The following is a 22,286-nucleotide window of genomic DNA, read 5'->3' as shown; positions in this document are numbered from 1 at the left end:
CTAGCTAAAATATCTGAACAATCTTATGTCGCCTTGAGTCATTCCTGGGGGAAGAGCACGGAGGATTTCTTGAAGTTGACTCCAACCAACCTGGACTACCTTTGCAACAGCGTTCCAGTTGATGAACTCCCTCGTACTTTCCGAGATACAATACATATCTCCCGCTGTTTGGGAATCAACTACCTTTGGATCGATTCCCTGTGTACCATCCAGTCCGGCCCTTTGGGCCCAGAACATAGTCCAGAGCACGTCGAAGACTGACAAAGCCGTATACGAATCATGGACCGCATCTATCAAAACTGTATGATCAGCATTGCTGCTGCACATGGCAGGGACCTAAGAGCTGGCTGTTTCTCCACTAGAGAACCAGCCATAATCACGCCATGCCACATCCCACTACGACGCATAGCCAAGTGGAATTGCCAGTGGGCTCGTGATGATACTACTAGCCTACACGTAGGTGTTGAAACAGAACAACTTAGTGCAGTAATGAGTGGTTCCATCGGCCATTTTCAATTGTACTCTCGTGGCTGGGTCACATAGGAGCGTCCTTTGTCGCCCCGGACGATGCACTTCTCGCAAGATCATATCTTCTGGGAATGTGTTGAGGTCCCGTTAGCATGTGAGTCGTTCCCAACCGGGATTGATCCGCCAAGCAACCATCCGGATTTTCACTGGAAAGCCAGCAAAAGGGAAGAGCAATACGTTAAATGGTTGATTATATTGAGAAATTATACCAAGCGATGTTTATCACGACCTAAGGATAGATTACCCGCAATTTCCGGTATTGCTATGAGAGTTCAAACCATAGTGGAAGATGATTATATCGCAGGAATGTTCAAAATGTGTCTTCCGTGGAATCTCTTATGGCATCGTAAAGGCCCTGCTCATCCTTCAAAGTCTACGAATACGCCCCGATTCTCTACATGAAGTTGGGCTTGTCAAGATAGGCCAATATCTTTTGTGCTCTGTAATTCTTTTCTAAGCCTGAGAAGGACTGGTCGTTCAAGACGTACACGCCCAACTTGTAGATCCCAACAACGTCTTTAGCCAAGTTACCTCTAGGTACATCAAACTGCGTAGCCCTTGCGGACAGATTTCTCGCGAAACACTTTTTGAACACTCGGTGATCACACATTTAGGTTTGGAGTACTACAAGCCTCTGGAGTTCAGACCTTTTCCCGGGTTACATTTGTACTTCGATGATGAGCTATCTTCTCCTGGCTGGACAACTGCGGTCTTGTTAAAGATTGACGAGCACGATAGCAGTTCCTTCCACGGAATAATCCTCGTCCGGAGCGCATACCAAGATCCCACACAATACATAAGAGTTGGCGTTTTCAAGGACGGCAATTCCGGACAGAAGTATGAAACTGAAGTAACGATTATCTAGAAATGCAGCCCGGAACTACTTTGGCCTCAAGAATGCGTCGATTCACGTCATGCTGCTGTCTTAGTACTCGTCGCCTTCTTTGTTTATATCCAGATCCAGCCGTGTGACTTAAGTCTCGCGTTGCCAGATCAATCGTCTCAGTCTAGGATGCCTGAACTTCCAACCAAAATTACTGGCCACCGGTATATCCATGTCTCGAACCATAACCCAGTCGGAGTCTCATGCCTATACGAGTATCGTTCGCCTTGCCGGAGCAGGCAGGGGGCGAGGGCGACTTTCAAGAGAGAGAGAAGAGGATAGACGGAATTCGGAGGGATAGGAATCGCGTTCGCGTTTGCAAATGTGTTCTGCTTCGGAAGACTACTAGGAACACTATTGAGTCACAGCGAACGATACAAATTCTTGAATAGCAGACCGGCAAGAACTTCTTAGCAGATGCTTCATCTCGGCGTCATCGTCGTGGCTTATGAACTCATACAAAATCTGTGGACGAATCGAGCAGCGTACATCTCGTACCTTCTCCAAGACCAACTATACGGAACCAGCCGCCACAGGCAGTCGCGCACCAGAATTCTTCCCCCGTTCCTCTCACATGCCTCCCCCACCACGGAAGGAAGCTACATCCACCATCCCTGGCCGCCTTCCCAACCTCTCACAAAGACCTCCGCGAACACTCAAGCTACATAACCCTAATAATTCTCGGCGAGCCTCAGGACCGTTGCAAATTACTCATCTTATGATGTGGTACTTACGTCCTTAGTCCACCGAGGACCCTTTACTTTTGCCCATTTGGGAAACCATAGGGGTTCGAGACGCGAGGAGACTTCTTTCTAGACTTTTAGGGATCTCCTTTGCTCAAATGAGTGGGCGGTGGGGGAAGTGTTGGAGCAAACGCTAGAGCATGGACTATGTGTGCCATATTTTGACAGCCGCATGAACACGTCAATGAGTCTTGGAGGTTTCTATATCTCAAGGATGGAGGGTGTGGAAGGCACACCCACCCAGCCCTGCCTTCTCCTTCGAACGCAGCCAGCGTAGAGGTTTCCGCGTGGGCTCGGCCTCATGCTATATAGCTCCGATAGTTCTCGGTGGCCTTTATGAAAGTTGCAAAGACTCAACGCAAGATGTGATGCTTACGTCCTTACTTCACCGAGGACCCTTTCTTTTTGCCCCTTTTGGGAAGTTGGTTGGGAGTTCGAGGGGCGGAAGGAGATTCTTTATGCGGTTTTGGGAATCGTTTTGGTTGAAGACTGAAAGTTCATATACAGGTGATGGGACTAGGCTTAGAAGCATCGTAGCTATGAATCATTTTGTTCTCCTACGAGAGCTTCACGTGTTGTTCTGAGCGGCGTTCACGGCGCGCACGGGTAGGCGCGAATCATTCTCTCACCCCCCACGCAGGTCTCCATATTGTGGCACCTGGCAGCGGCACAGCTCCGAGGGTTGGCACGAAAAAAAAGGCAACGCCCTCGTATCGCGATGCAAGAGATGGATCGCTCTTGAGAGCGAATGAGTGGTTCTGCAAACGCCTCAGAATTTGGTGGGACGCGGTCAATTGTGATTGGAGGAGCTCGACGGCCTCACCGCAATCGTGCATACCCAAGCCATTTTACGACCCGCAGACCTTGGATCTATTCTGTTCTGGGCAGGCGAGTTGAGAGAGGCTGAAGTTGGAGGCTTGGTTTCTCTTCACAGGCGCCATGAAGGACTTCGTGTTCGCGATTCTTGTGGTTTCTTTTTTCACGATTCATATTTTCAAGGTATCGTGCTCTGAACCCTCTGTATCACCGATTTGTTGAGTGCAGCGGCGAGATACCTACTAAAATTGGCTTCTCTGCTGGCGAGTGAGCGCGGCGACACATCTCTTGCTGCAAGGCTGAGCGGATATCAACGTGTCGGTCTCAGCCTTGCGATGCCAGCGCTTGCCGTTCTCGCCCGCTGATTGTGGAAGTGATTGTGAAGATGAGCTTGAAACGCCATAGCTGGCTCAATAGCTATACTTGTCCAGATCAGCGTGCGCTTTTCTTGGAGAGAGCATAAGGCAAACGGCGAGAAGGCGTAAAGTTTTCAGCCTCGCGTTCTAGGCGTATCTTCTGACTCATAAATCATTCCTTATTTCTTCGGAATCTTCTCAGCTGTTCTTGAATTTGGATGCAAGCCACAGGCAGGGAGAGGCAATCATCACGAATTGCTCCTACGAGCAAGATCGCGATGGGCGGGAGACGATTTCTCAGAACGATATCACCGCTGGAGTTCTGCGTACCTTTTGCATAGCGCTCCCTTGTAATCCGGCTTAGTCGGCTCCGATATACTAAGCGCTCCTCCTGTTCCGCAATAGACTTCGGACAGAATTTACCTGGTGGGAAACGAAGGCGATTCAAGCGATCGACCCGCTGCCGGGGACGCCGGGGAGGGCCACGTCAGCAGTTGCATCCAAGATCGACGCGGTATGAAGGGTAGATGGCTACCATCGTGGCGGTCTCAGCCTTGCGATGCCCGTGCATTCAAAAACCTCAGAAAGTTGAGGCGTTCATCCATGCATATGTAGTGTAGGGGATCGGGAAGACATTTCTTCCGTGTTGTCAAATGAAAACCAACCAACAAATCACTTTCTCACGGAAAAGGCAGTGATACGTGACAGCATATGTATATATGCGGGAGGAGCTTGGCGGGAAAACTACCAATACGGAGCTTGATATAAGTAGTACCTTGAGCGCCACTGGACTTACCTAGAGAATCTGATTCGGCAGGTTAGCAGCAGTGTTCTTGGAAGCCAAATGGCGTTTACCTGAGGGGACCCTTAAATGCGCAAACGTATCAAATAGGAGTCTTGATGCGCCCCAGTCAACGCAGTCCAAGCAAGTTCGCATTTTTAACTTTGCGTTCAGCCGTGTATGGAGAGTTTAGAGGATCCCCCTGCTTCCCTTATTGCTAGGCCTCGAGTTATATAAGGGAGTTTCTTGCCTTTCTAGCTGGCCCATGATAGGAACCGAGACAATACTATATTTTGCAGTATTTTCCTTTTGAATTCTCTCAAGCGTTGCCCCGAAGATAATTCTCATTAAGTACACGCATCCAGCTCCAATGGAGACACAGCCAACTTCCTAGGTGCCATCGCCGGATGCGACAGATCCCTGCGTGCCAGCAGACCTAGGGGACCTAGATGTGACAGGCTTTGGGGTAAGTTCGAGAACTAGTTCTGCTCGAAAAAAGAGACTTTGCTCACCAGTTTGAGGTTCTCATTTCTTTCATGGTCTCCATTGTGCTCGTAATTGTTGCGATTATCTGGGCTTACCTAACCGATGGATTACCGAGAAAGTGTTATAACGAATTTGACAACTTCCTGCTTGGCCGGAAGAGCCGCAACGGAGACAAGAGGAGAGTTCGAGTGTTCCAGAGCTTCATCCTGGCATTGAGTGATCAAAAACTTGCTTCAGGCCTCGCCCTTGTGGTTGCCATAAACGTCATCAGAAATGGCGTCCACGACCTCGACACGAAAATAGGAGCATACTCGTATAGTATCGCTGTCATTCTGGCCTTCTTTTCCTGTATTATACACCTGGCAACCGTTGCTGCCCTCCGAGACTATCTCCGTGTCCGAGGCATTTTCAAAAACATAAGGGTCGCAATTATGATCTGCATCTTGGCTCTTCTCCTACAGAGTCTCGGGGAGACTTGGACTATGGACGAGACTGTGACGTTGAGGTGTGCCATCGAAGATGACTAATTCTTGATGGACTACTCAGGCACAGGCGCCCTGACAAAGCGACTCGGCAATGCTGGCAATGTGTTGGGTCTTGTCATCTTGCTTGGGGTTCTCGGCAGCGGCTACGTCCGCAGGATACTGGACCTCTACCTTCGGGATTCTCAAGGTGATCTTATGGCATGTGAGAGAACACTCTTTGCGAAGACAATTGGGTGGCCTACTTCGTCTCAAGAGGACCTTCTGGACGTCAAGCAACGGCTTGCTTCGAAGTTGTCAGGTACGACTCTGAGCACAGGCAAAATTTTGCAGCTTTTCTTTCTTGTAATCCCTCAGATTTTTGCGGGATCATTTATGTTCGAGATTGTTTGGCTGATTTTCTATTTCGTGTTTGGTCTAGCTCAGGTGATATTTTGGCTAACCTCACTTGGTTCTGGGTTTGTCGGCGTCAATTTTGAGCCAAGGTTTGGACAGCTTCTTCCACTTGTTTTGCTGGTGCTTCCCTTCCTGGCCATAGCCGAGGGCTACTCTGGTAAGAACCGGTATCAGAGTCTTTTTGCACTAGTACCCATTACTGACTTACTTCGAGACCTCGAAAAACATGGAAGGAAGGAACATCAACAGGAAAGCAGCACCAGCCCATCATCTGGGCCTCCTCCCTTGTCTGTACCGGAAATCCACGCAGCAGCAACTGAAGAAGGACCCAATGACCGCCATATAACCACACTCGACACGTCAGAGTCGGAGTCGCAAGAGGTGAGACTACACACTCCATCTTCTCGAAGTCCATCTAATAACGCTCTTGGATAGAATGATAGATACTCAGCCTTTTTAACAAGCTGCAAGAGACATCGCACCTTCACGAAGGCTGGGTCTTGGATATTTGTTATCTTGTATCTTTTGATTTGCTTATACATATCCCTCGCGGTGGGCGAACTCTTCACACGCCAGATAGGGTGGGGGTTTTCAGATCTTATGATTGTCCTTGCTTTCATTATGGCTGGTCTCTCGGTCCTCACCTCGTTGGCGGTCCGCCTTACTCAGCTTTGGAAATTACGGAGGGAACTTCAGAGAGTCCAGCGTGACAAAGGTGCAGCGTAACGGACTGGAATTGATATACCCAGATGACAAAGGTCATAATAGGTTCTGAAAGTAGCCAACAATCTGGTCACGAATAAGTTGAAAGAGCTTCAAACGCTACTGCGCTCTTTGTTCTAGAGGAATAATCTTTATAGAGATCTGAGTCACTCGAGAATTAATTTTATTAGCTTTATTACAGTCCAATTCACTGGATGTGATCTGTGGTCCATGGGCTCCTGTCACCCCGGAAACAGCGAAGGGACGGCCAAGTTGGACCCGAACCCTGATGGATGCCCCTCCCTCATTCGGCGCGATCAATACGGCCATTGGGATCGACAGAACGCGAACGTCTTGGTCGGGGGGTACCGGGGGAAAGTCCGTGCAACGCGTCGGGCACGTACAGTAAAGCCGGGTTATAGTGATACAGGTCGGGGACTTGGGTATTATCACTGTATAGAGAGTATCACTGTATTGAAGGCCAAGTGTACCTGATTTGTAAGCCGGTGGTCCCCACGGACCACTTTCCCATACAAAATCCAGCCTGGTTAGTATGATATCGTATGAAAAGGGCTTAGTGATACTATACTAAGCAGAGAGCTAGTGATACAGGAGGCAAATCGGACAATCCGGCGACTCGTATCACTGTATAGAAAATATCACTATAACCCGGTACTACTATACGAAGGTTTTACTGTATCGCGGAACATAGAAATTCAAGATTTTCAACTGGACGTGATCGAACACTTGGAGGATCCTGCGCGGGCTGGAATGACTCCGTCTAGCTGGCTGGAGTACGGCAATCTCAATGGGAAGCAGTTCAAACTGCTTGAAAACAGTAAGGAAACAAACAGCAACGTAAAGGAGTCTTTTTAGCGGACAATGGTGGCAAACGAGGGCCGAGATGGAGACGCGCCTCCCCCTCACCACGCCTTCTTGTGCGAGAAGACATTTACTACCATTGTTAAGCACGGCGAAGTCATACTAAACCAACTCCACGACCGATCAGATCACACTTTGCAGAAAGCGTATATCCGACGTGTACAGTCTGTAGTCTGGGGTCGCAAGCTGACGAAGACGGCGAGGTTTTTGGCCTTGGTCCCAAAAGACACGAAAGAGAAGGGCATTATCGCCATTGTCTTCGGTGCAAGTGTGCCGGTGGTCCAGCGCAAGCGTGGAGAGCAGTTTGGGTTCATTGGCGAGTGCTACGCGCTTGGAGCAATGGCCGGAGAGGCGTTTGACATCAGGAATCAATTGCGGGAACCAGGGATCAGGGAAAGCTAATGCCGTCTGGTGGGATCGTGCGAATAGGGATTTCCACCTTCGGTAGTTTCGACGATGGATCATGAAGATTGGTGATGACGGAAGAGATTATGTTAATGGAAAGGCTTGGAGAGGCGTGGAAATCAGGATCGGAAATAAATAGCAACGTTAATGAGTCTACTTGGTGGATGATGGTGGCAAACAAGGGCCCTGATGGAGAAACGCCTCTCCCAACTATGTGAGAGAGCACATCCCCCGCGCTGGACCTCTGCGTCATATTTCCAAGCAGCGGGTGTGCCCACCGGAAGATGAATCAGATTGGAAGATATGAAAGCGACCACGACGACAGATTGGCATCCGGGAGGGACTTTCGCGACGCTCCCATGTGGTGACAGCAGAGTAGACGCAGTGTCGACATGGAATGAAGGGCCTGCGAGTTGTGGATGCGAGCGTGTTACCGCTGCATGTTGAGGCGCATATCCAGGCGACGATCCATGCGATTGCGGAGAAGGCGACAGATATGATGTTGGGGGTTGGTTCTGATGACTCATACGATAACAAACTCGGGCTATTCATCCGGCCATCAAATGTAAGATGAATCGTTGGGGCGAAATGCAATAGTCGAAGAGAATTGTAAGGATGGGGAATCGTTGCTCGGATTCCTGAGCTGGACAAGCTACCACCTTCTACCACCATTTGTTTCGAGCCTGTATCGTCTATCGCGGAAGGATCCGTTGGAACTCATCGTTACTTAGACGTACAGAAAACATCTTCTGGCCCTTAATTACATCTTCTTTGATGTCCGCACTGATCCACATATCGAATTTATTCCAGATCTTGTCCAACTTCGATTGAAAAAACCAAGAATCTTGTCTCGTAGAAGTCTCCCAGGCTCCCAAATCAATATCTGTTGTGTTATCCTCTCGCTCAGAGATCCATTCGTCCCAACCATGCACTTTGTTGACATCGACCTCCTTGAGTGCCAACCACTGCGAGTTTCTTTCAATAAAAAATCTCTCTGGTTTTTCCGATCCCTGTGTAACGTAAGATCGGTAATGAACGAGCGCAGGAACGATTTCACGATGCGTTTTGAAGCCAGCATCTGATATGAAACTTTTGAAGTTGGGGTCGGTCGCTTTGTCGAACGCGCACTGAGGGTGTAGCTGGGAATCAACACCGACAAGCAATATTCGGCCGAATCCATCTGCCCGACCGATGAATACGGCACCACCTAGTCCACGCGAACAACGGAGAATGCCGGTTTCAGAGTTCCAAGACGCAATTCGTTTGTTCGGGAATACCTCCAAAACTGCACCGTATTGCAGCATCCGCTCAGGCAGCCCCGGGATGTAGAACTGATACAACGCAGTAGATTCAATCCTCGGGGCGACTTCATGTTGCTCAACGTACAGATTCTTAGTTCGGACGCCGCCAGTGATCTTTGATGTATTCGTCCCAGCCGGGATAAGCTTGTTTAGATGGCACCTACGGTAATAGCCTCGTTCGTTGCAAATGAGGTATATCCCAAGCGGTCCACGGGTATCGGTTGTGTCTTGACAGTCCAGGATAGCAAGGAACGTCTTGACGTATTTAGTGTTTGCCACGATAAAGGTCTCTATTTGGAGCATAGGAAGAGATATGTTTATACCAATGTTAGTCATGGAATATGGAAAGTGTGTCTCCTGGCCACTGTCCTGATCCCGAAGAAACTGGATGATGTGACGAGATTCTGAAAAGTCCGCTGGCGAGGTCGCCAACAACCCGGAGTGTTCATTGTCAGATGTAGAGAGTGGCCTTTTCCATGCAAACAGGGAATGATCCTCAGACCTTTTCATGATCTCTTCTTGTAGTCGGAGGAATGCCTTTTCTCTTTCCCCATACAAGAGAGGCATGTTGACTCCGAACAGGCCCATCAAACAATACGCAATGTCTTCCACTCGAGTAGTCTTTCTTCCAGCTGCCCAGGACATCCTCTTCGCAATACTGGATAGACCAGGATCCTCGCCATCGAGAACCGCTCTATCAATGCCAGTAGTTTCAGATATGAACGCCCCAAGCTCTGATCTAGTCCCTATGAATTGCCATGCTTCATTAAAGAAGGCCACAGAGGACGGCGCAATGAGCTCTTGCAGCGTCCAACCTCTTTTAAACCATCGACTTCTGGCAAATGCGGAGTCTCTCTCCGCATAATCTATGCTGGGGAATTCTAGCACATCTGCCAAATACGCGTAGCAATGGCGACCTTTATACCACTGGTACATCGAATTGATGGCTTCAGACAGTTCTGTGCTATTGGTCTTGTCGATGCAGCAGGTATCGCACCAGATATACTCGAAGCCGTCCTTTTCAGCCTGGGAGGCGGCGCCCAGAATCTTTACTAGGCCCTGCTTGATTGGCTCGATATTCTGGAGAGTGTCGCCATTGGCAATTTGTATTTTTAGAGAAATAAGATAAGCAGTGATTCTTTCTTGCTGTAGGTCTTGCAGAGTGACTTCCTCTTTGCCCCAAGTATGGGAAAGAATGGCGCATGGGGGAAGGTCTTGGTCGAAGAAACTTATGACCTTGAAGTCGGACGTACGGAGGAGACGCATTTTCCGCAGAAAGGCGAGACTTTGAGAACAAGTTAGGGACAGATGCGAGATTTTAAGCTCCTTACTGTCGAGAGTTTGGCATATCGTGGAAGTTGGCTGAAGTGTGGAGACATAGGGCGGACATTGCGAGCCAAGGACGCCGTAGAGGAGTCGGCAATTGCTCGCTGTAAAGTCGTGAACAGCAACGGGAAGTCTCCCGTGAGAGAGAACTAAACGCAGATTGAGAATTGGAGACCCCGAGAAGGTCGCGCATCTTATGGTCTTATGCCATTCTTGGTTCAGCCTTCCTGCAAGGCTGAAGCGGGGCAGCTTTTCGATTATCCTGTGTGGGGGTCTGTGGACTATCACCGAAACATCCACGCCACATCCCCGCATGCACCTACACAGCCTGATTACCGGTGTAATTTCTCTACCAAGGCTGCCCTTAAATCCATTGATTTTGCCAATGACTACAAGCCGGCCTGTAGATGTGTCTTTCGCAGAGCAAAGATTGCGAGTTATGAACTTTCGTCAGCTCTGGTGGTGTCCCCAAACGTCGACTCTAGATGTGTCCCCAAACGCCACGGATCCCCATCACCTCCAAAGCATTCAACATTTCACATCTCTTTAAAGCCTTGCACGGAAAAAGTCTCTCACCTGCCAGAACATCAAGTCGCGTTGGGCAAAAGCAGGTCTGTATCCGTTCAGCCCAGACCAGGGACTCAAAGATATCCAGAATCCATTACCGCTTCTTGTGCGTGAAAACGTTCACCACGGCGGTTGAGCACGGCAGCGATGCCATGTTGCACCGCATTCACGATAGGCAAGCTAGAGTCTTAGGCGTCTGAGCCAAGGCGGGAGAAGCCTTGAGGTCATGAGTGAGTTGAAGAAGAAGCCGGAAGCCGTTTCTTGGGATCTTGAGAATAGAGACTTCCATATCTTGCAAGCCCATCGATGGTCATGAAGGTTGGTGATGGTGTTGATGTGTTTGTAAGAGGGGTGAGAATCAGGAAGAAAGCCACAGAACCGCCACGACGCCACATCGGCATTTGCTGTCGCCGATGGACCAACTGGGCATGTTCATTCATCAGCGGCCGCGCACTCGCCTTTGCCTATTCACAACACCAGTCACTGCAGTGGTGTACGCGGCACGGCAGCCTTCCTCAACTTCCGTCTAGCAGGTTCGAGATTCGTCCAAAATTCGTGATCGCCTTGGCTCTGATTGGCGCCTCGGGGACTCGGGCGCCATGTTGACAGCGATCTCCCGATGACCAACACCACGCTCGCCTGCTGGGGTGGCGACGTACGTATGCTGTCGTCTGCCTGTTTTTGCTCTATATAAAATGGCTGCCGGTGGCCTTTCTCATTTATCTCTCATCATCTCGTCTCATCTATCATCTTATTCTACACACCATCATCACACAATCCATTAACCACTCAACAATCATGCCTTCAATACGCTACGTCAACCAGAGCGCTCCCTTTTGGGATTTTGTTGCCAATCTCGAGCAGCAAGGCCAGGCACACCCCTTCTTTGCCGCTCAGCAAGGACGTGAAGCAGGTGAAGAACGCGAAACATCTGGAGACGAGCAGCCGTTCGGACCTTGGGGTCATCCTTGGGCTCGTCGCGGTGGACCTCGTGGTCCTTACCGACACCGCGGACCTCCTCCTCCTCCCGAAGCACCCGCTCAGCCTGAAGGGCCTCCTGCTCCATATACGCCGGGCGAGGGTCCTTCTGACGCGCCACAACCCCCCCACCACGAGCATCCTGACCACGAACATCCCCGTCATGAGGGACCACCACATCACCGAGGCTGCGGCGGACGACGTGGCCGTGGATTCGGTGGTCGTGGAGGCATTGGAGGCTTTGGCGGCCCCTGGATGGGCGGGCCGTTCAACCTCGCTAGTCTGGCCACCCAACTCTTCGGCCAGGACAACGAAGGCGAAACCAAGGACGCCTCTTCCGACGATTTCAAGCCTGAAGCCGACGTGTTCGACACCGAGTCTGCCTTCGTGATCCACGTCTCACTCCCCGGAGCCAAGAAAGAGGATGTCGGCGTAAACTGGGACGCTGAAAAGAGCGAGGTCAGCATTGCTGGAGTCATCTACCGACCGGGTGACGAGGAGTTCTTGAAGACTCTTGCTTTGGACGAGAGGAAAATTGGCGCCTTCGAGCGGAAGGTTCGCCTTGGAAGCCGTGCCAATCCGGCTCAGGTCGATGCGGACATGATCACCGCGAAGCTCGAGGATGGTATCCTGCGAGTCGAAGTCCCGAAACAGGATCGTGATTATGTCGAGATCAAGAAGGTCGACATCGAGTAGGGATCTTAGCAATGGACTTGAGGAATTAGGAAGGATCTAGGGGCAAGAGGAGAAAACCATCACCGATTTCATAGTTGCGGCGCGTGGAAGGTTTCATAGTATAATCTAGTCGTTGGGGTAATACACTTTTGACACCGTGCAGTGACGCTTTACTCATGCTTGCTCTTTATGTGTAACTATAGAATAGCACAATACGAATGACATCGTTCGCTTTCAACAGTTTCCTGCCTGCAGTCTTCAAGCGCTCGTCTCGAAGCTATTCCGTCTGTAGAAGCAAAACTTCTTATAGCAAGCTATTGTGAATGCGATAGCAGTTTAAGAGATACTTCTCCGTTTCTCGGCTCCACTTGCCCCAGCGATTGCGGGACCAGGGCGCAGCTTCCCAAGCGATGACGCAGGACAAACGACAAGCAAATCACGCCGTCCCAAACTCTTCATTTTCTACTTCAACCACTCCGTCCCAAACTCTTCATTTTCTACTTCAACCACTCCGTTCCACTCAAGACACCACTAGTTATACCGCTATTCCGAAACCCCAGTTGTTCAATCGCAATTGCAATGTCCATCCCAACCTCCACCTCTGTGACTGAGTCCGCTGTCATCGAAGCTCCCTTGAGCTCCGTCTGGGTATGTCACTCCACCTCATTTGTGAGTACTCAGACGACGAATACATTACTGACGTGAACGTGCATAGCACCTCATCAAACTGCAAGACTTCTCCAAGTTCTGGAGCAAGCTGGACAAGAGCGAGTATGTCAAGGGCGCGTCGGACGAGACGGATATCGTGAAGTGGGCTTTCAAGGATGGGACTGTGTTAGAGGTGAAGCAAGAGGAACATTCTGTGCGTATCTACCCCAATATCTTTCCTTTGCCTGAGCTTGGAGACCTATGCTGACTTTGCATGTATGACCGCAGTCTATCGACCACTTCATCACCTATAGCGTCATCTCTTCCCAGCCAGCCTTGAGCTATACCTCCGTTGTTAGCACCGTGCGCTTGTACTCTGTCACGTCGGGCAAGCATGAGGGCCAGACTTTTGTGACGTGGACGGGCAACTTCTCGAGCGATGCTGATGCTGGTATGTTGCATATGCGTTCCTGCCCATACTGTTTACAGTCCTAACGATCTTTGTGGAATCAGGAGTCATCGAAGACGCCAAGTTCAAGCGCCGCGAAGCCCTCGCTGATCTTGCTGCCGCTGCTGGAAAGAAGTGAGGCAGAGACCTTCACAACGGCTCCTATTGGGAGAAATTGAGTGAGCTTTGAGTGATGCAGGATGAGCGATGAGCGATGGGCGATGAAAAAAGCGGTGCGGCTACACTGGTGGCGGAAAAATGATTGTATCATACCATGAGCATTGCGTGCTCTCTAAAGCAAGGAACATCGCAGGTTCCTACAAGCTGAAGATGAGTCCTTCGTAAAGGTTTGATGAATGTGATGCGATGTGCGAGATACCATCAGGTTGCATCATCTGCAATGCCACCTCTTTCGCCACTGCCTGGGGTTCTTCGATGCATATGCACTGTTGCCAACCCTTTGCAAACATGACGAGTCACGGCATGCCTCTTGATTGACCATTTGTGGCAGAAGGAACATGTGTATAGTGAATACAGGGGCATTTATCAATTGACCAATGAATCGGCATGCCGCATCCTTAGCGGCTTTCATCCAGATTGATTCCTCCGACGACCGTCTTTACCACCTCACCTTCTCCCATCGATCCCCCAAAGCTACAGCCAACCTCACTTCATCCTGTTCAAAACCTGTTCTCACTTAGATGCTGATATGTCAACCCTAGTATCAATACAAGCGGGGCTTTAGGATTCCCACAGCTCCACCAATATCGGCCTAGGGCATGATTCTCAAACGCGCTTATCATAGACGCATATGGCATTCCTGAAACAAGACTCCTGGACGGCTTTACCGCTCTCTAAATGATACCACAACGCGTTCAACCCGCTTGTTGTCTTCTTTCATGGCAATTGAACTCAGCGACCCGTGCGACAGAATCATCCACCGCCGTCCATCTTAATTCCACCGCAGCCGCATCGCGTCATGCACGTGATCAGACGTATCGGAATCTATGGGCATTTATGAATTCGACCGACCTTATTGTCGCGGCGAAGATGCCTAGTCCTTGACGCGTCATCTCGTCGCGGCCTTCGCCCGGAAAAGCTTTTTCTCTTGCCCCACTCATTACCCTCTTTCATCAATTTTCTTTAACGCTCCTAAGAAATTGTGAAGCTTGCGTAATCTTTAGTATGGTTGTCGTTCTCAGAGAATTTGAGACGAACCGAACCGTAGCGACTACTGCCAGGACGCTTCGTTGTCGGGCCGCAATAGTGACGCGACAACCACCAGGCCACACAAGGCCTGGGGTCTCAAGCCTTTCCGACTGCTTCATTCCAGAAGAACTTGAGACGGAGAACAAGAAACGCGTGGGAAGTCTAGCCTAATTCATTAACTGACTACCGACAGTGGAAGAAAACAACGACAAAGTCAAGCAATCATTCGTCAGAAACATGTTTATATTTCCTCAATCTAGTTCTAGGACCATGTCCACGCGGCTTATACCCCACAAATGTTTCGCCTCTGTAAAACAACGACAATCTGTTCATGGACCCACTCCATGCAACTGAAACTCTAGCCTTGATTGCGGGCCCAGTATTTCCCGCAACACTTCTGGGCGTAAGGAGGTAATTGACGGAGGCTCCACTACGAATCAGGGGGTGATCGACAGCCTTTTGCCGCCTATGGCTCCACCACGCCCGACTGCGAGGAAACAAATTGGCACCCTCATTGGTATACTCCTCTATATGCGGCTGCTCGGGAAAAGCGACCTTCGTTTACAGCCCACGTCTTCTGCCGATGGCGATGATGCATCACCTTTCGCTAATGAGGAAGGATTTAGCATATAAAGAGGGACCATCGACCTTTCCCTTTCATTCAGCAGAGCAAACATTCTTTCACCCTTTCACACTTTCATCCTTTCATCCTGTGCAGGCTCGCAATTAGTAAAAGCACCAATCTGCCATCATCATGCTGCATACCGTCAAAATTGCGCTCGTGGCGCTTCTTGCTTCCAGGCAATGAACCTCACATTCACATCGGTGTACATTGTTACTGACATGCATCAAGTGCCGTCGCTGCTCCCATTGGCGACAAGCCAGAATTCAGCGCTCATCGCCACAGCGGCGCTCCCCACCCTACAGGCGGATTCCCTATCAGCTTCCCTGTACCGACTGGCAGATTTCCTAAACCCACAGGGAGTCACTCAGGCTTCCCGTCCTTCAGCGGCTTCCTCGCGCCCTCTGGCAGCGAGATTGAAAAGCGCTAGTTAGAATCTAGCGCTCACCACCACAGCGGTGCTCCTCATCAGACGGGATTCCCCTCTTTCCCGGCTGGCCCAGGACCCACTCAATTGCCCTCCGGTACGTAGCCCTTCAGTACCCATTCACTTCATCAATCGATCTCTTGTCGGTTCACTTGATGCGACAAACACAATTCAAGTGACCATTTGAATGCTGGCAGCAAAAGATCTCGCGTACATACCAAGCCTCTTCTCTAGATACCAGTGCATATATTAACGTCTTTCAGGAGGCCTCTCTGGATTTCCTGGCGTTCCCATAGGTTTCCCCACAGGTTTCCCCACTCCTACGGCTCCGCTCGATAAATGTCAATTTCCAAGCGGCGGTTCTTTCAGTTTCTCCGCACCAAGTGGTTGGCCTACGAACTGGCCTTCATTCTCTCCCCCGAGCGGGCCTGCGCCTGCAGGAGGGTTTCCAGGCTTCTCTGGCGTGCCTTCGTTCCCTCTAGGACCTAAGCCTACTGGAGGATTCCCAAGATTCTCTGGCGCGCCTTCATTCTCGTGGCCCGTTCCAGCTTCAACTCCTACAGCTTAGTCCGTAGGTGTAGCGATAGAGGATGTGCTGGAAGTCGGAAAGGAGAGTCTTAAGACAAGGATGGTAGGATGTCTGGTGGATGATGGTGGTCTTTTCGATTCCCTTGTCGTTGAACGGGTTAAGATAAAATGTTGGAAGCTTTGGCATTTTGACCCCTTCCATATGATGAGTGTTGAATGAGTGCCACTCCAGGTTTGTTGTATTGCGCCGACATCTCCCGGGAAGATCAGTCCTAACCTCACTTCCGCTGCGTCGAAATTACCTATTTTGAGATTGAATGGACCATGAGTTATCCTGCAAAGCTTTGCCTGACGGCTCAATCATTTAGCAGTACGCGTAGTGCGCTTTACGACCGCGCGATTGAAATGGTAAGCTCTAGGGTACCTGCCTTCAGCTCCAGTGTCATTTACCGCTCGCTCTAGGTCTCAAGGTTTGACTTTGCCCACTGCAACTCTGCACTCGACTCCAGTCTCCTTTATCGCTTGCCCCATAATTGCTCGTTTGACTCTGCTGATTGCAAGTCTGCTTCCTAGACGAACCTTAAAGCCGCGAACGCGTGGCTAGGGAAAGGCTCGACTACAGAGCACTGCATTAGCGTGTCGAGAGGTAAGCACAAGGGTACTTGTCTTCTGTTGCCGAGTCTGAGCTAGCGACATATCCACAGGCCTCGCCAGCGGCTTCTGACTCTCACTAAGTAAGCCATGACCAACGCTCATGCCGCCAGTCTCATCTAAGACTCGTGTATAGATCTCGTTGCCGATGTTGTCACCATGTCCAACAACAAAGATCACGATTCTCACAACCACAACCACGGTCCTGATATTAAACAGAAGCCGGATAAGACCGCGATCCCGGACAGTGAAGACGGCCGGGACTACTCCCCAGACGATGACAACGTTTGCAAGCTTAGCCCGCTATGCAGTATCAATCACAGGATCCAGGTCACACTTCAGAATGCTATGATCAGAGGCGTTGCAGCACTGCGAGAGACCTTGTTCTGGTTTTTACTGGGCCTATGAAATGCTCGTCTTCCTATTCCTTTGCCATTCTTTGCTTTCCTCAAGATAGGTCAGTATTCAAACCCTCTAGACTCGTTCAATTCTCTCGTAGATGTTTTCTTATAAGCTATACGAGTGCCACCAGATACCATGGTATATTCCCAAAACGCCTCAAGCAAACGTCCTGCCCATTCCCCCAACATATCGACAGATTGCCACACGCAGGCCAGATAAGAATTAGATTAAGCCCTTCTACCCCATATCAACACCTTCCCACCAGCGAGCATCCCTTGAAGGAGAAGAGAATATGACAGCTTCCGTCAATACTATACGACTTCGTTGTCCTATCCCTCAACCCACTTCTCCTCCATCACTCCACTCGCTCTCTCCGCCTCCACATACCTCGGCCACGTATTCGTAAAAACAAGATACTTGATGCTCTCAAACGCGGCATCGAAAAGCCCCACATCAAACTCCTTTGGCACATGCTCGATCCCTATGCCGGACTCACTCTTCACGCTCTCGGCGCGGCCAAGCAGGCCGCCGAGCATCAAGGCGTCGTCTTCCCACGGACACACCACGTTTTCACGCTTTGAGTGCTCCGAGATGGCATCACACTCGTAGGGGTCGAAGACTACGCTCGAGAAGAGGGATTGTAGGTGCCGGAAGACTTTGTACTCGATATTGATTGGTGTTTCGGCCGTGAAAGGGTTGATCAGCGTGAAGAAGATGAGGGAGGCTTCGGTGAATTGCTGGCGGCGTTGCTGAGCTGAGATGGTGCTCGGCCCTGCTTCGGTTCGTCCATCGATTTGTTTGCCGAGTGAGGTGGGAGGTGTTTGTGTTTGAGGTTGGATGTACTCAGAAATATGTTCCCAGCGTTGGCGGAAGTTGCGCACTTCGCGCAGGAAGACCATGTTCTCGGCTGTGAATTCTCTGCGCGCGGCCCAGGTTATGAGTGGCTCGATGTTGTGCTTTATCACGAACTCGAGGGATTGCATGCTACCTTTGTGCTTGAGGGTTGCGGAGGAGGAGGCGGAGATGTGAGAGGTGAGGGAGGAGGTGCTGGTGCGGCGGGAAGGGTTGAGGGCGGATTTGTAGGCGTCCCAGAGGGGGAGGATGATAGTGACTTGCTGGATGGTTATGAGGCAGGGGAGGAACCTGCGGGGGAGTAGGGTTTTAGTGCAGCTCTTATGGGATTAGAGAACGTGACTTAGTTTCGAGAGGTGGTGTAGGAATGGGTGGGCGTGCAACTTACCATCCTGAGGTTGGGAAGTACTTGTTGATGGTCAACATCACGGGAATCTTCGTGTACGTAAAAGCGAGCCAGAGCGGTGTTCCAGGAAGACTATTCTGGGCATTAGTAAGTACTCAATGCAAGATTGCAAGTGATCTCACCCTGCAATGATTGCTAATCGAGTCTGCCACGCCCAGTAGTGGACATCATTGACCTTGCGAATCTTCCAGAGTAGATAGGGCCCAAATATTGTAGTCCAGAATAGCTGCATAAAGATGGATGGAACCCTGTTGAAGTGTGAGATTCAGCGTCGTCGGGAAGGAAGTGCTGCCTACCATTCTGCTCCCCTCCGGCAGCTGGATTGGTCGGCAACATGACCGAAAAAGCCGTAAGAGCGATGAAAGCGACGCGAGCCAAAGTATAGTATAGTAGATGGAATGAACTGATATCATTAGTAAGCATTGGCAAACTCTGAGGTCAAATGCGAATACGTACCGAGATCGCTAGACCAACAACAATCCACGCATATGTTTTCGCAGCAGCGTCAAGACGTAAGTACGCCTCCAAGATACCTTTCGGAGTCCAAGTGATTCGTTTCTTGCGTGCCCCCTCCGTATAATTACGAGCAAGTCTTTCTTGACTCTCGTAGTACTTGAGAAGCCTTGCATTGGCAGCTGGGACACGGTAAGCAAGAGCATCAATGGTTCACCGAAGTTCTGGAATACCAACCTTGAAACAACGCCATGCCCAGTGGTAGAAACACTGACATGATCCAGTACTCGGCAACGCAGGGCCAGTTCCCGTTTTCGGGGTAAGCGAGTAGAACGAGAACGAGGTACACATGGAGCATCGAGACGGAGCCAATGAGGACGCTGAAGCCGCGTATGCGAATGGAGTGATTGGACCGATGGCGGTGCAGCAAGTAGATCTCAACGGCCACGAGGAGAGAGTAGAGGATCGCCACCAGGACGTAGAAGATGCCTAGAGCATCGAGGTTGGCTCGGCCGCCGTTGAGCTGTCGAGCAGTGACGGCACGTTCCAGAATGAGACTCGCCATAGTGATAAATTACGAAAAGGATAGTTGGATACAATAAAGAGCGGACAGTTGAAGGAACCCTGGAGCTTATATCAAGCTCGATCTAAGGTCAAGACTCGCAGTCAATAGAGCCGGAGGGAAACGAGAACTGGAGAAAGCAAAGCTGGAGGTTACATAAGCGAGGGGATGTACCTAGGTACAGACAGAAACGGCGTATCGAGTAGGTTAGACGATGGAACATGCAGAGATCGGGGGGAAAGGAAGGGAGGGCGACAGCAGGTGTTCTTGTCCAGCAGAAGTGCAGCAGCGCACGCGGCAGTAAGGGAGAGTTAAGAGGTCGTGTTCGGATGGACCCGAGACAATGAAGCGCCGTGGAGCTCGACTGGGCTGCGAGTGCGTTTGGTGCAACATAGGAAGGGAGGGGTGCTCACGAGATGGCGATGGGGTGGGACAGGAATCGCGGTTGCAACACGCTCGACCACCTGTCCGACGACGCTTGCAGCCCTCACGCGGAGGCGCGCAGGGGCAGCTATATGGCGAGCATGAACACGCTGCCAAGCAGTAGGAGAAGAGAACATGCTGAATTTTGGGCGCTTTCCGCCGTGTCAGCTTGTATAGCAGCGCAGTGTTGGCGCATTGAAGGGTGCGGCAGGCAGCGTTTGGGGAGGAGAGAGGCTCTTTTTCGGGCGCGCCGCCTGCTCGGGCCGCCTGCATTAGGGGCACACTCGGTTCCTGGCTGCCCCTGGGGGCCCTTCACTCCTCGTTGCCCGGCACCACTCACCATTCACCACCCACCACCACCACGCTATGGCGGTATCAAGACACCCAGCGTCACCCCGCCTCGCTGCGGCTGCTGTTGGCCCGCGTCCGATGTGCCTTAAGCGGCTCACGATGCCTCTGCCAGAAACCGCATCGCGGAGGCTCTCTCGCTGCTGTCTCCATTCGCTATGTTTCCTTGGCCACGATATGGATCTACTCCCTGTCTCATGCCCTCTTCTAGAAGCTCTCGTCGTCTATCCTGAAGCGTGAACCTGCGTCGACGAGCCCTGCGGCCCACAACTTCCATGCAGATACCGCCTCGGCTCGAGTCGCCGTCTGCCTCGTTCCCACGTCGGACGAAACGCCAAAGCGTAGGCCACCCAATATAATGCTGAAAGACGTGGCTCCTGGGCTCGCCGCTGTATGAGACAGTCGTGGGCAGGCGCTGTAACTCGGTGGCTGCCTCTTCCCGGGTACGCCAGACGGGTCGCGAGGCCAGCGTCACTCCCGCCGCAGTACATGCACCACCATCAGAAGTCACAAGTGAGGAGAAGGTGAGGGTAGTCTTGTAAATATTGATTGCAGCGGGAACATGCGACCACTTACTAGGCCTTATCAATGTATGCTATTCCTGGCAAAGTTGCGGTGAGACAAGTCGATATTCTCGGACGTCGAGGGGCTTATTTATGCTGGTAGTGGCTAATATTCTGCTCGGCAGCCATCACGCAGACATGCATATGTAGACCCTTTGACCTGGTCCCAAAAGGAAACGCTGCCTTGTTGCTACTAGGTGTACTCGGAAGCCTTCAAATCTGCAAATGCAAATTTACCGCGGAAACTCTGCTGACTTTGAAACGATCTTCCTGGATAGCTACTAGACTCGCCCTCTCCAAATGGTGTCTCGCAGTCAAGAGCAGCACCGAAGCATTAGCCAAAAAATATGCATAGACTTACTCTACCTACCCTTGTACTTTATCTTTGTCCCTCGAACACCATCTGGTGTCGAGCATGCGTGGCCGCCCGCATTCCACGCCGACCCCCCACGACACCCATCAACACCAAGCCCGCTGAAACTCTCCGACCTCCGTCTCGCTCACGAACCCTAGCTCATCCACATCGTGCCGACGGGCGCGGCCAGACAGGCTGCTTCCTTACGAGTACGACATGTCCAATCGGTCTGTATCCTAGGGCCGGCTGATATGGCTTGTTGACAGCCCTGATCTGTTACCCGAAATACATCGACCGGTTTCATTACAAAACCTCGGCTGGCATACCCCTTATGCCAGCACTAGCACAAAGTGTGGTATCATTCTCTCAGCATTCCGATGTATTTCCTTGGTTGCAATCCAAGAACTCTCCATCAGGGTTTCTCAAATTACTGGCACAAACTAATTGGCTCATCCATGTTCCGTCACCCACTCTATAAGAACCTTAAAACAGGACCTCGTTTGATCGTTTAAGGTTATGACACCGGTGCACAAGTCTAAAAGCATATCTACACCTCACTTACCCCCGCCTCAAATATAGTATCACTGGAATCCTGACTTCTAGATCCTCAGCAGAAAATGCTCATGGTGCTTCAATTTACTTTGAAAGCTTTGAACGACATGTCAGGCCATTCCAAGATTCTAGTTACCTCAGCGGCCCATCGCAGCCGGCGTGCTCTGTCATCCGTATTTACGAGGTTTTACAGGGTTCCGAAAGTATAGCAGCGCCCGGTCTGCCGACTTGGACTGCCGACTTGGACTGCCAAGAAGAAGAAAGCCCACCCTGATACTCTCGTGTCTCTCTTCTTTTACGCAAGTTCTAGTAAAAAGCAAATATCACCCCAAGATAGTGACGACATCGATGAGAAGTTCTCGAACGCTCATGATAACCACCCAGATGCCCTTGATACATCCGTCCGACTACCTATTGCAACAACCTCAAAGCTAGAGACACCGGACTAAGCACTGGCACTACTGCATAGAGGATAATGACGAGTAACACTACAGTAGCGACAGCGTTCATCACAGATTAGCAACGATCTA

The 22,286-nt window shown here is 50.7% G+C and overlaps 9 protein-coding genes across 9 annotated transcripts; 6 read left to right on the top strand and 3 right to left on the bottom strand.

Annotated features, from left to right (window-relative positions):
• Positions 1–530: 530 nt before the first annotated feature.
• Positions 531–1,086, top strand: BDZ99DRAFT_119508 (uncharacterized protein). Its single transcript, XM_033712506.1, has one exon. The coding sequence runs from the start codon at positions 568–570 to the stop codon at positions 928–930; it is 363 nt and encodes a 120-aa protein (XP_033582583.1). The 5' UTR covers positions 531–567; the 3' UTR covers positions 931–1,086.
• Positions 1,087–4,619: 3,533 nt separating this feature from the next.
• Positions 4,620–6,373, top strand: BDZ99DRAFT_493623 (uncharacterized protein). The gene is made up of 4 exons (XM_033723250.1): positions 4,620–5,098; positions 5,219–5,628; positions 5,686–5,852; positions 5,907–6,373. The coding sequence occupies exons 1-4, from the start codon at positions 4,644–4,646 to the stop codon at positions 6,195–6,197; spliced, it is 1,323 nt and encodes a 440-aa protein (XP_033582582.1). The 5' UTR covers positions 4,620–4,643; the 3' UTR covers positions 6,198–6,373.
• Positions 6,374–6,861: 488 nt separating this feature from the next.
• Positions 6,862–7,518, top strand: BDZ99DRAFT_119459 (uncharacterized protein). Its single transcript, XM_033712504.1, has one exon. It carries the CDS (start codon positions 7,056–7,058, stop codon positions 7,455–7,457), a length of 402 nt encoding a protein of 133 aa, XP_033582581.1. The 5' UTR covers positions 6,862–7,055; the 3' UTR covers positions 7,458–7,518.
• BDZ99DRAFT_119468 (uncharacterized protein) lies at positions 7,519–8,070 on the bottom strand. The gene has a single exon (XM_033712505.1). The coding sequence runs from the start codon at positions 7,985–7,987 to the stop codon at positions 7,580–7,582; it is 408 nt and encodes a 135-aa protein (XP_033582580.1). The 5' UTR covers positions 7,988–8,070; the 3' UTR covers positions 7,519–7,579.
• Positions 8,070–10,151, bottom strand: BDZ99DRAFT_541370 (HET-domain-containing protein; the record flags this gene model as incomplete). The annotated part of the gene is made up of 2 exons (XM_033726738.1): positions 8,070–10,046; positions 10,093–10,151. The coding sequence occupies 2 exons, from the start codon at positions 10,149–10,151 to the stop codon at positions 8,153–8,155; spliced, it is 1,953 nt and encodes a 650-aa protein (XP_033582579.1). The 3' UTR covers positions 8,070–8,152.
• A 969-nt stretch (positions 10,152–11,120) lies between these two features.
• On the top strand, positions 11,121–12,374 carry BDZ99DRAFT_457592 (HSP20-like chaperone). The gene has a single exon (XM_033718719.1). It carries the CDS (start codon positions 11,453–11,455, stop codon positions 12,326–12,328), a length of 876 nt encoding a protein of 291 aa, XP_033582578.1. The 5' UTR covers positions 11,121–11,452; the 3' UTR covers positions 12,329–12,374.
• A 441-nt stretch (positions 12,375–12,815) lies between these two features.
• On the top strand, positions 12,816–13,599 carry BDZ99DRAFT_457591 (Bet v1-like protein). The gene is made up of 4 exons (XM_033718718.1): positions 12,816–12,955; positions 13,023–13,169; positions 13,244–13,406; positions 13,469–13,599. The coding sequence occupies exons 1-4, from the start codon at positions 12,887–12,889 to the stop codon at positions 13,540–13,542; spliced, it is 453 nt and encodes a 150-aa protein (XP_033582577.1). The 5' UTR covers positions 12,816–12,886; the 3' UTR covers positions 13,543–13,599.
• Positions 13,600–16,513: 2,914 nt separating this feature from the next.
• Positions 16,514–17,554, top strand: BDZ99DRAFT_541364 (uncharacterized protein; the record flags this gene model as incomplete). Its single annotated transcript, XM_033726737.1, has 3 exons — positions 16,514–16,597; positions 16,763–16,835; positions 16,977–17,554. The coding sequence occupies 3 exons, from the start codon at positions 16,514–16,516 to the stop codon at positions 17,246–17,248; spliced, it is 429 nt and encodes a 142-aa protein (XP_033582576.1). The 3' UTR covers positions 17,249–17,554.
• BDZ99DRAFT_457588 (uncharacterized protein) lies at positions 17,207–19,799 on the bottom strand. Its single transcript, XM_033718717.1, has 6 exons — positions 19,191–19,799; positions 18,957–19,135; positions 18,797–18,903; positions 18,623–18,748; positions 18,483–18,572; positions 17,207–18,385 (listed from the first exon to the last, which is right to left on the bottom strand). Exons 1-6 carry the CDS (start codon positions 19,516–19,518, stop codon positions 17,572–17,574), a joined length of 1,644 nt encoding a protein of 547 aa, XP_033582575.1. The 5' UTR covers positions 19,519–19,799; the 3' UTR covers positions 17,207–17,571.
• Between the last annotated feature and the right edge of the window lie 2,487 nt (positions 19,800–22,286).

The sequence above is a fragment of the Mytilinidion resinicola genome (assembly GCF_010093595.1).
Source record: "Mytilinidion resinicola strain CBS 304.34 unplaced genomic scaffold BDZ99scaffold_2, whole genome shotgun sequence".
NCBI classification, from domain to species: Eukaryota; Fungi; Ascomycota; class Dothideomycetes; order Mytilinidiales; family Mytilinidiaceae; genus Mytilinidion; species Mytilinidion resinicola.
The sequence above is the reverse complement of the archived record's forward strand: the minus strand, read 5'-3'. Positions and strand labels throughout refer to the sequence as shown.

What these genes read in the sequence shown, in the direction of transcription:
- BDZ99DRAFT_457592 (XM_033718719.1), top strand. Translation starts at nt 11,453, where the DNA reads ATGCCTTCAATACGCTACGTCAACCAGAGCGCTCCCTTTTGGGATTTT.
- BDZ99DRAFT_457591 (XM_033718718.1), top strand. Translation starts at nt 12,887, where the DNA reads ATGTCCATCCCAACCTCCACCTCTGTGACTGAGTCCGCTGTCATCGAA. An exon ending in TGAAGCAAGAGGAACATTCT is followed by an intron (nt 13,170 to 13,243) that starts GTGCGTATCTAC and finishes GTATGACCGCAG; the next exon opens with TCTATCGACCACTTCATCAC. An exon ending in CTCGAGCGATGCTGATGCTG is followed by an intron (nt 13,407 to 13,468) that starts GTATGTTGCATA and finishes TTGTGGAATCAG; the next exon opens with GAGTCATCGAAGACGCCAAG.
- BDZ99DRAFT_119468 (XM_033712505.1), bottom strand. Translation starts at nt 7,987, where the DNA reads ATGAGTCATCAGAACCAACCCCCAACATCATATCTGTCGCCTTCTCCG.
- BDZ99DRAFT_119508 (XM_033712506.1), top strand. Translation starts at nt 568, where the DNA reads ATGCACTTCTCGCAAGATCATATCTTCTGGGAATGTGTTGAGGTCCCG.
- BDZ99DRAFT_457588 (XM_033718717.1), bottom strand. Translation starts at nt 19,518, where the DNA reads ATGGCGAGTCTCATTCTGGAACGTGCCGTCACTGCTCGACAGCTCAAC. An exon ending in TGCCGGAGGGGAGCAGAATG is followed by an intron (nt 18,749 to 18,796) that starts GTAGGCAGCACT and finishes ACACTTCAACAG; the next exon opens with GGTTCCATCCATCTTTATGC. An exon ending in TACTTCCCAACCTCAGGATG is followed by an intron (nt 18,386 to 18,482) that starts GTAAGTTGCACG and finishes ACTCCCCCGCAG; the next exon opens with GTTCCTCCCCTGCCTCATAA.
- BDZ99DRAFT_493623 (XM_033723250.1), top strand. Translation starts at nt 4,644, where the DNA reads ATGGTCTCCATTGTGCTCGTAATTGTTGCGATTATCTGGGCTTACCTA. An exon ending in CATAGCCGAGGGCTACTCTG is followed by an intron (nt 5,629 to 5,685) that starts GTAAGAACCGGT and finishes ACTTACTTCGAG; the next exon opens with ACCTCGAAAAACATGGAAGG. An exon ending in CAGAGTCGGAGTCGCAAGAG is followed by an intron (nt 5,853 to 5,906) that starts GTGAGACTACAC and finishes GCTCTTGGATAG; the next exon opens with AATGATAGATACTCAGCCTT.
- BDZ99DRAFT_119459 (XM_033712504.1), top strand. Translation starts at nt 7,056, where the DNA reads ATGGTGGCAAACGAGGGCCGAGATGGAGACGCGCCTCCCCCTCACCAC.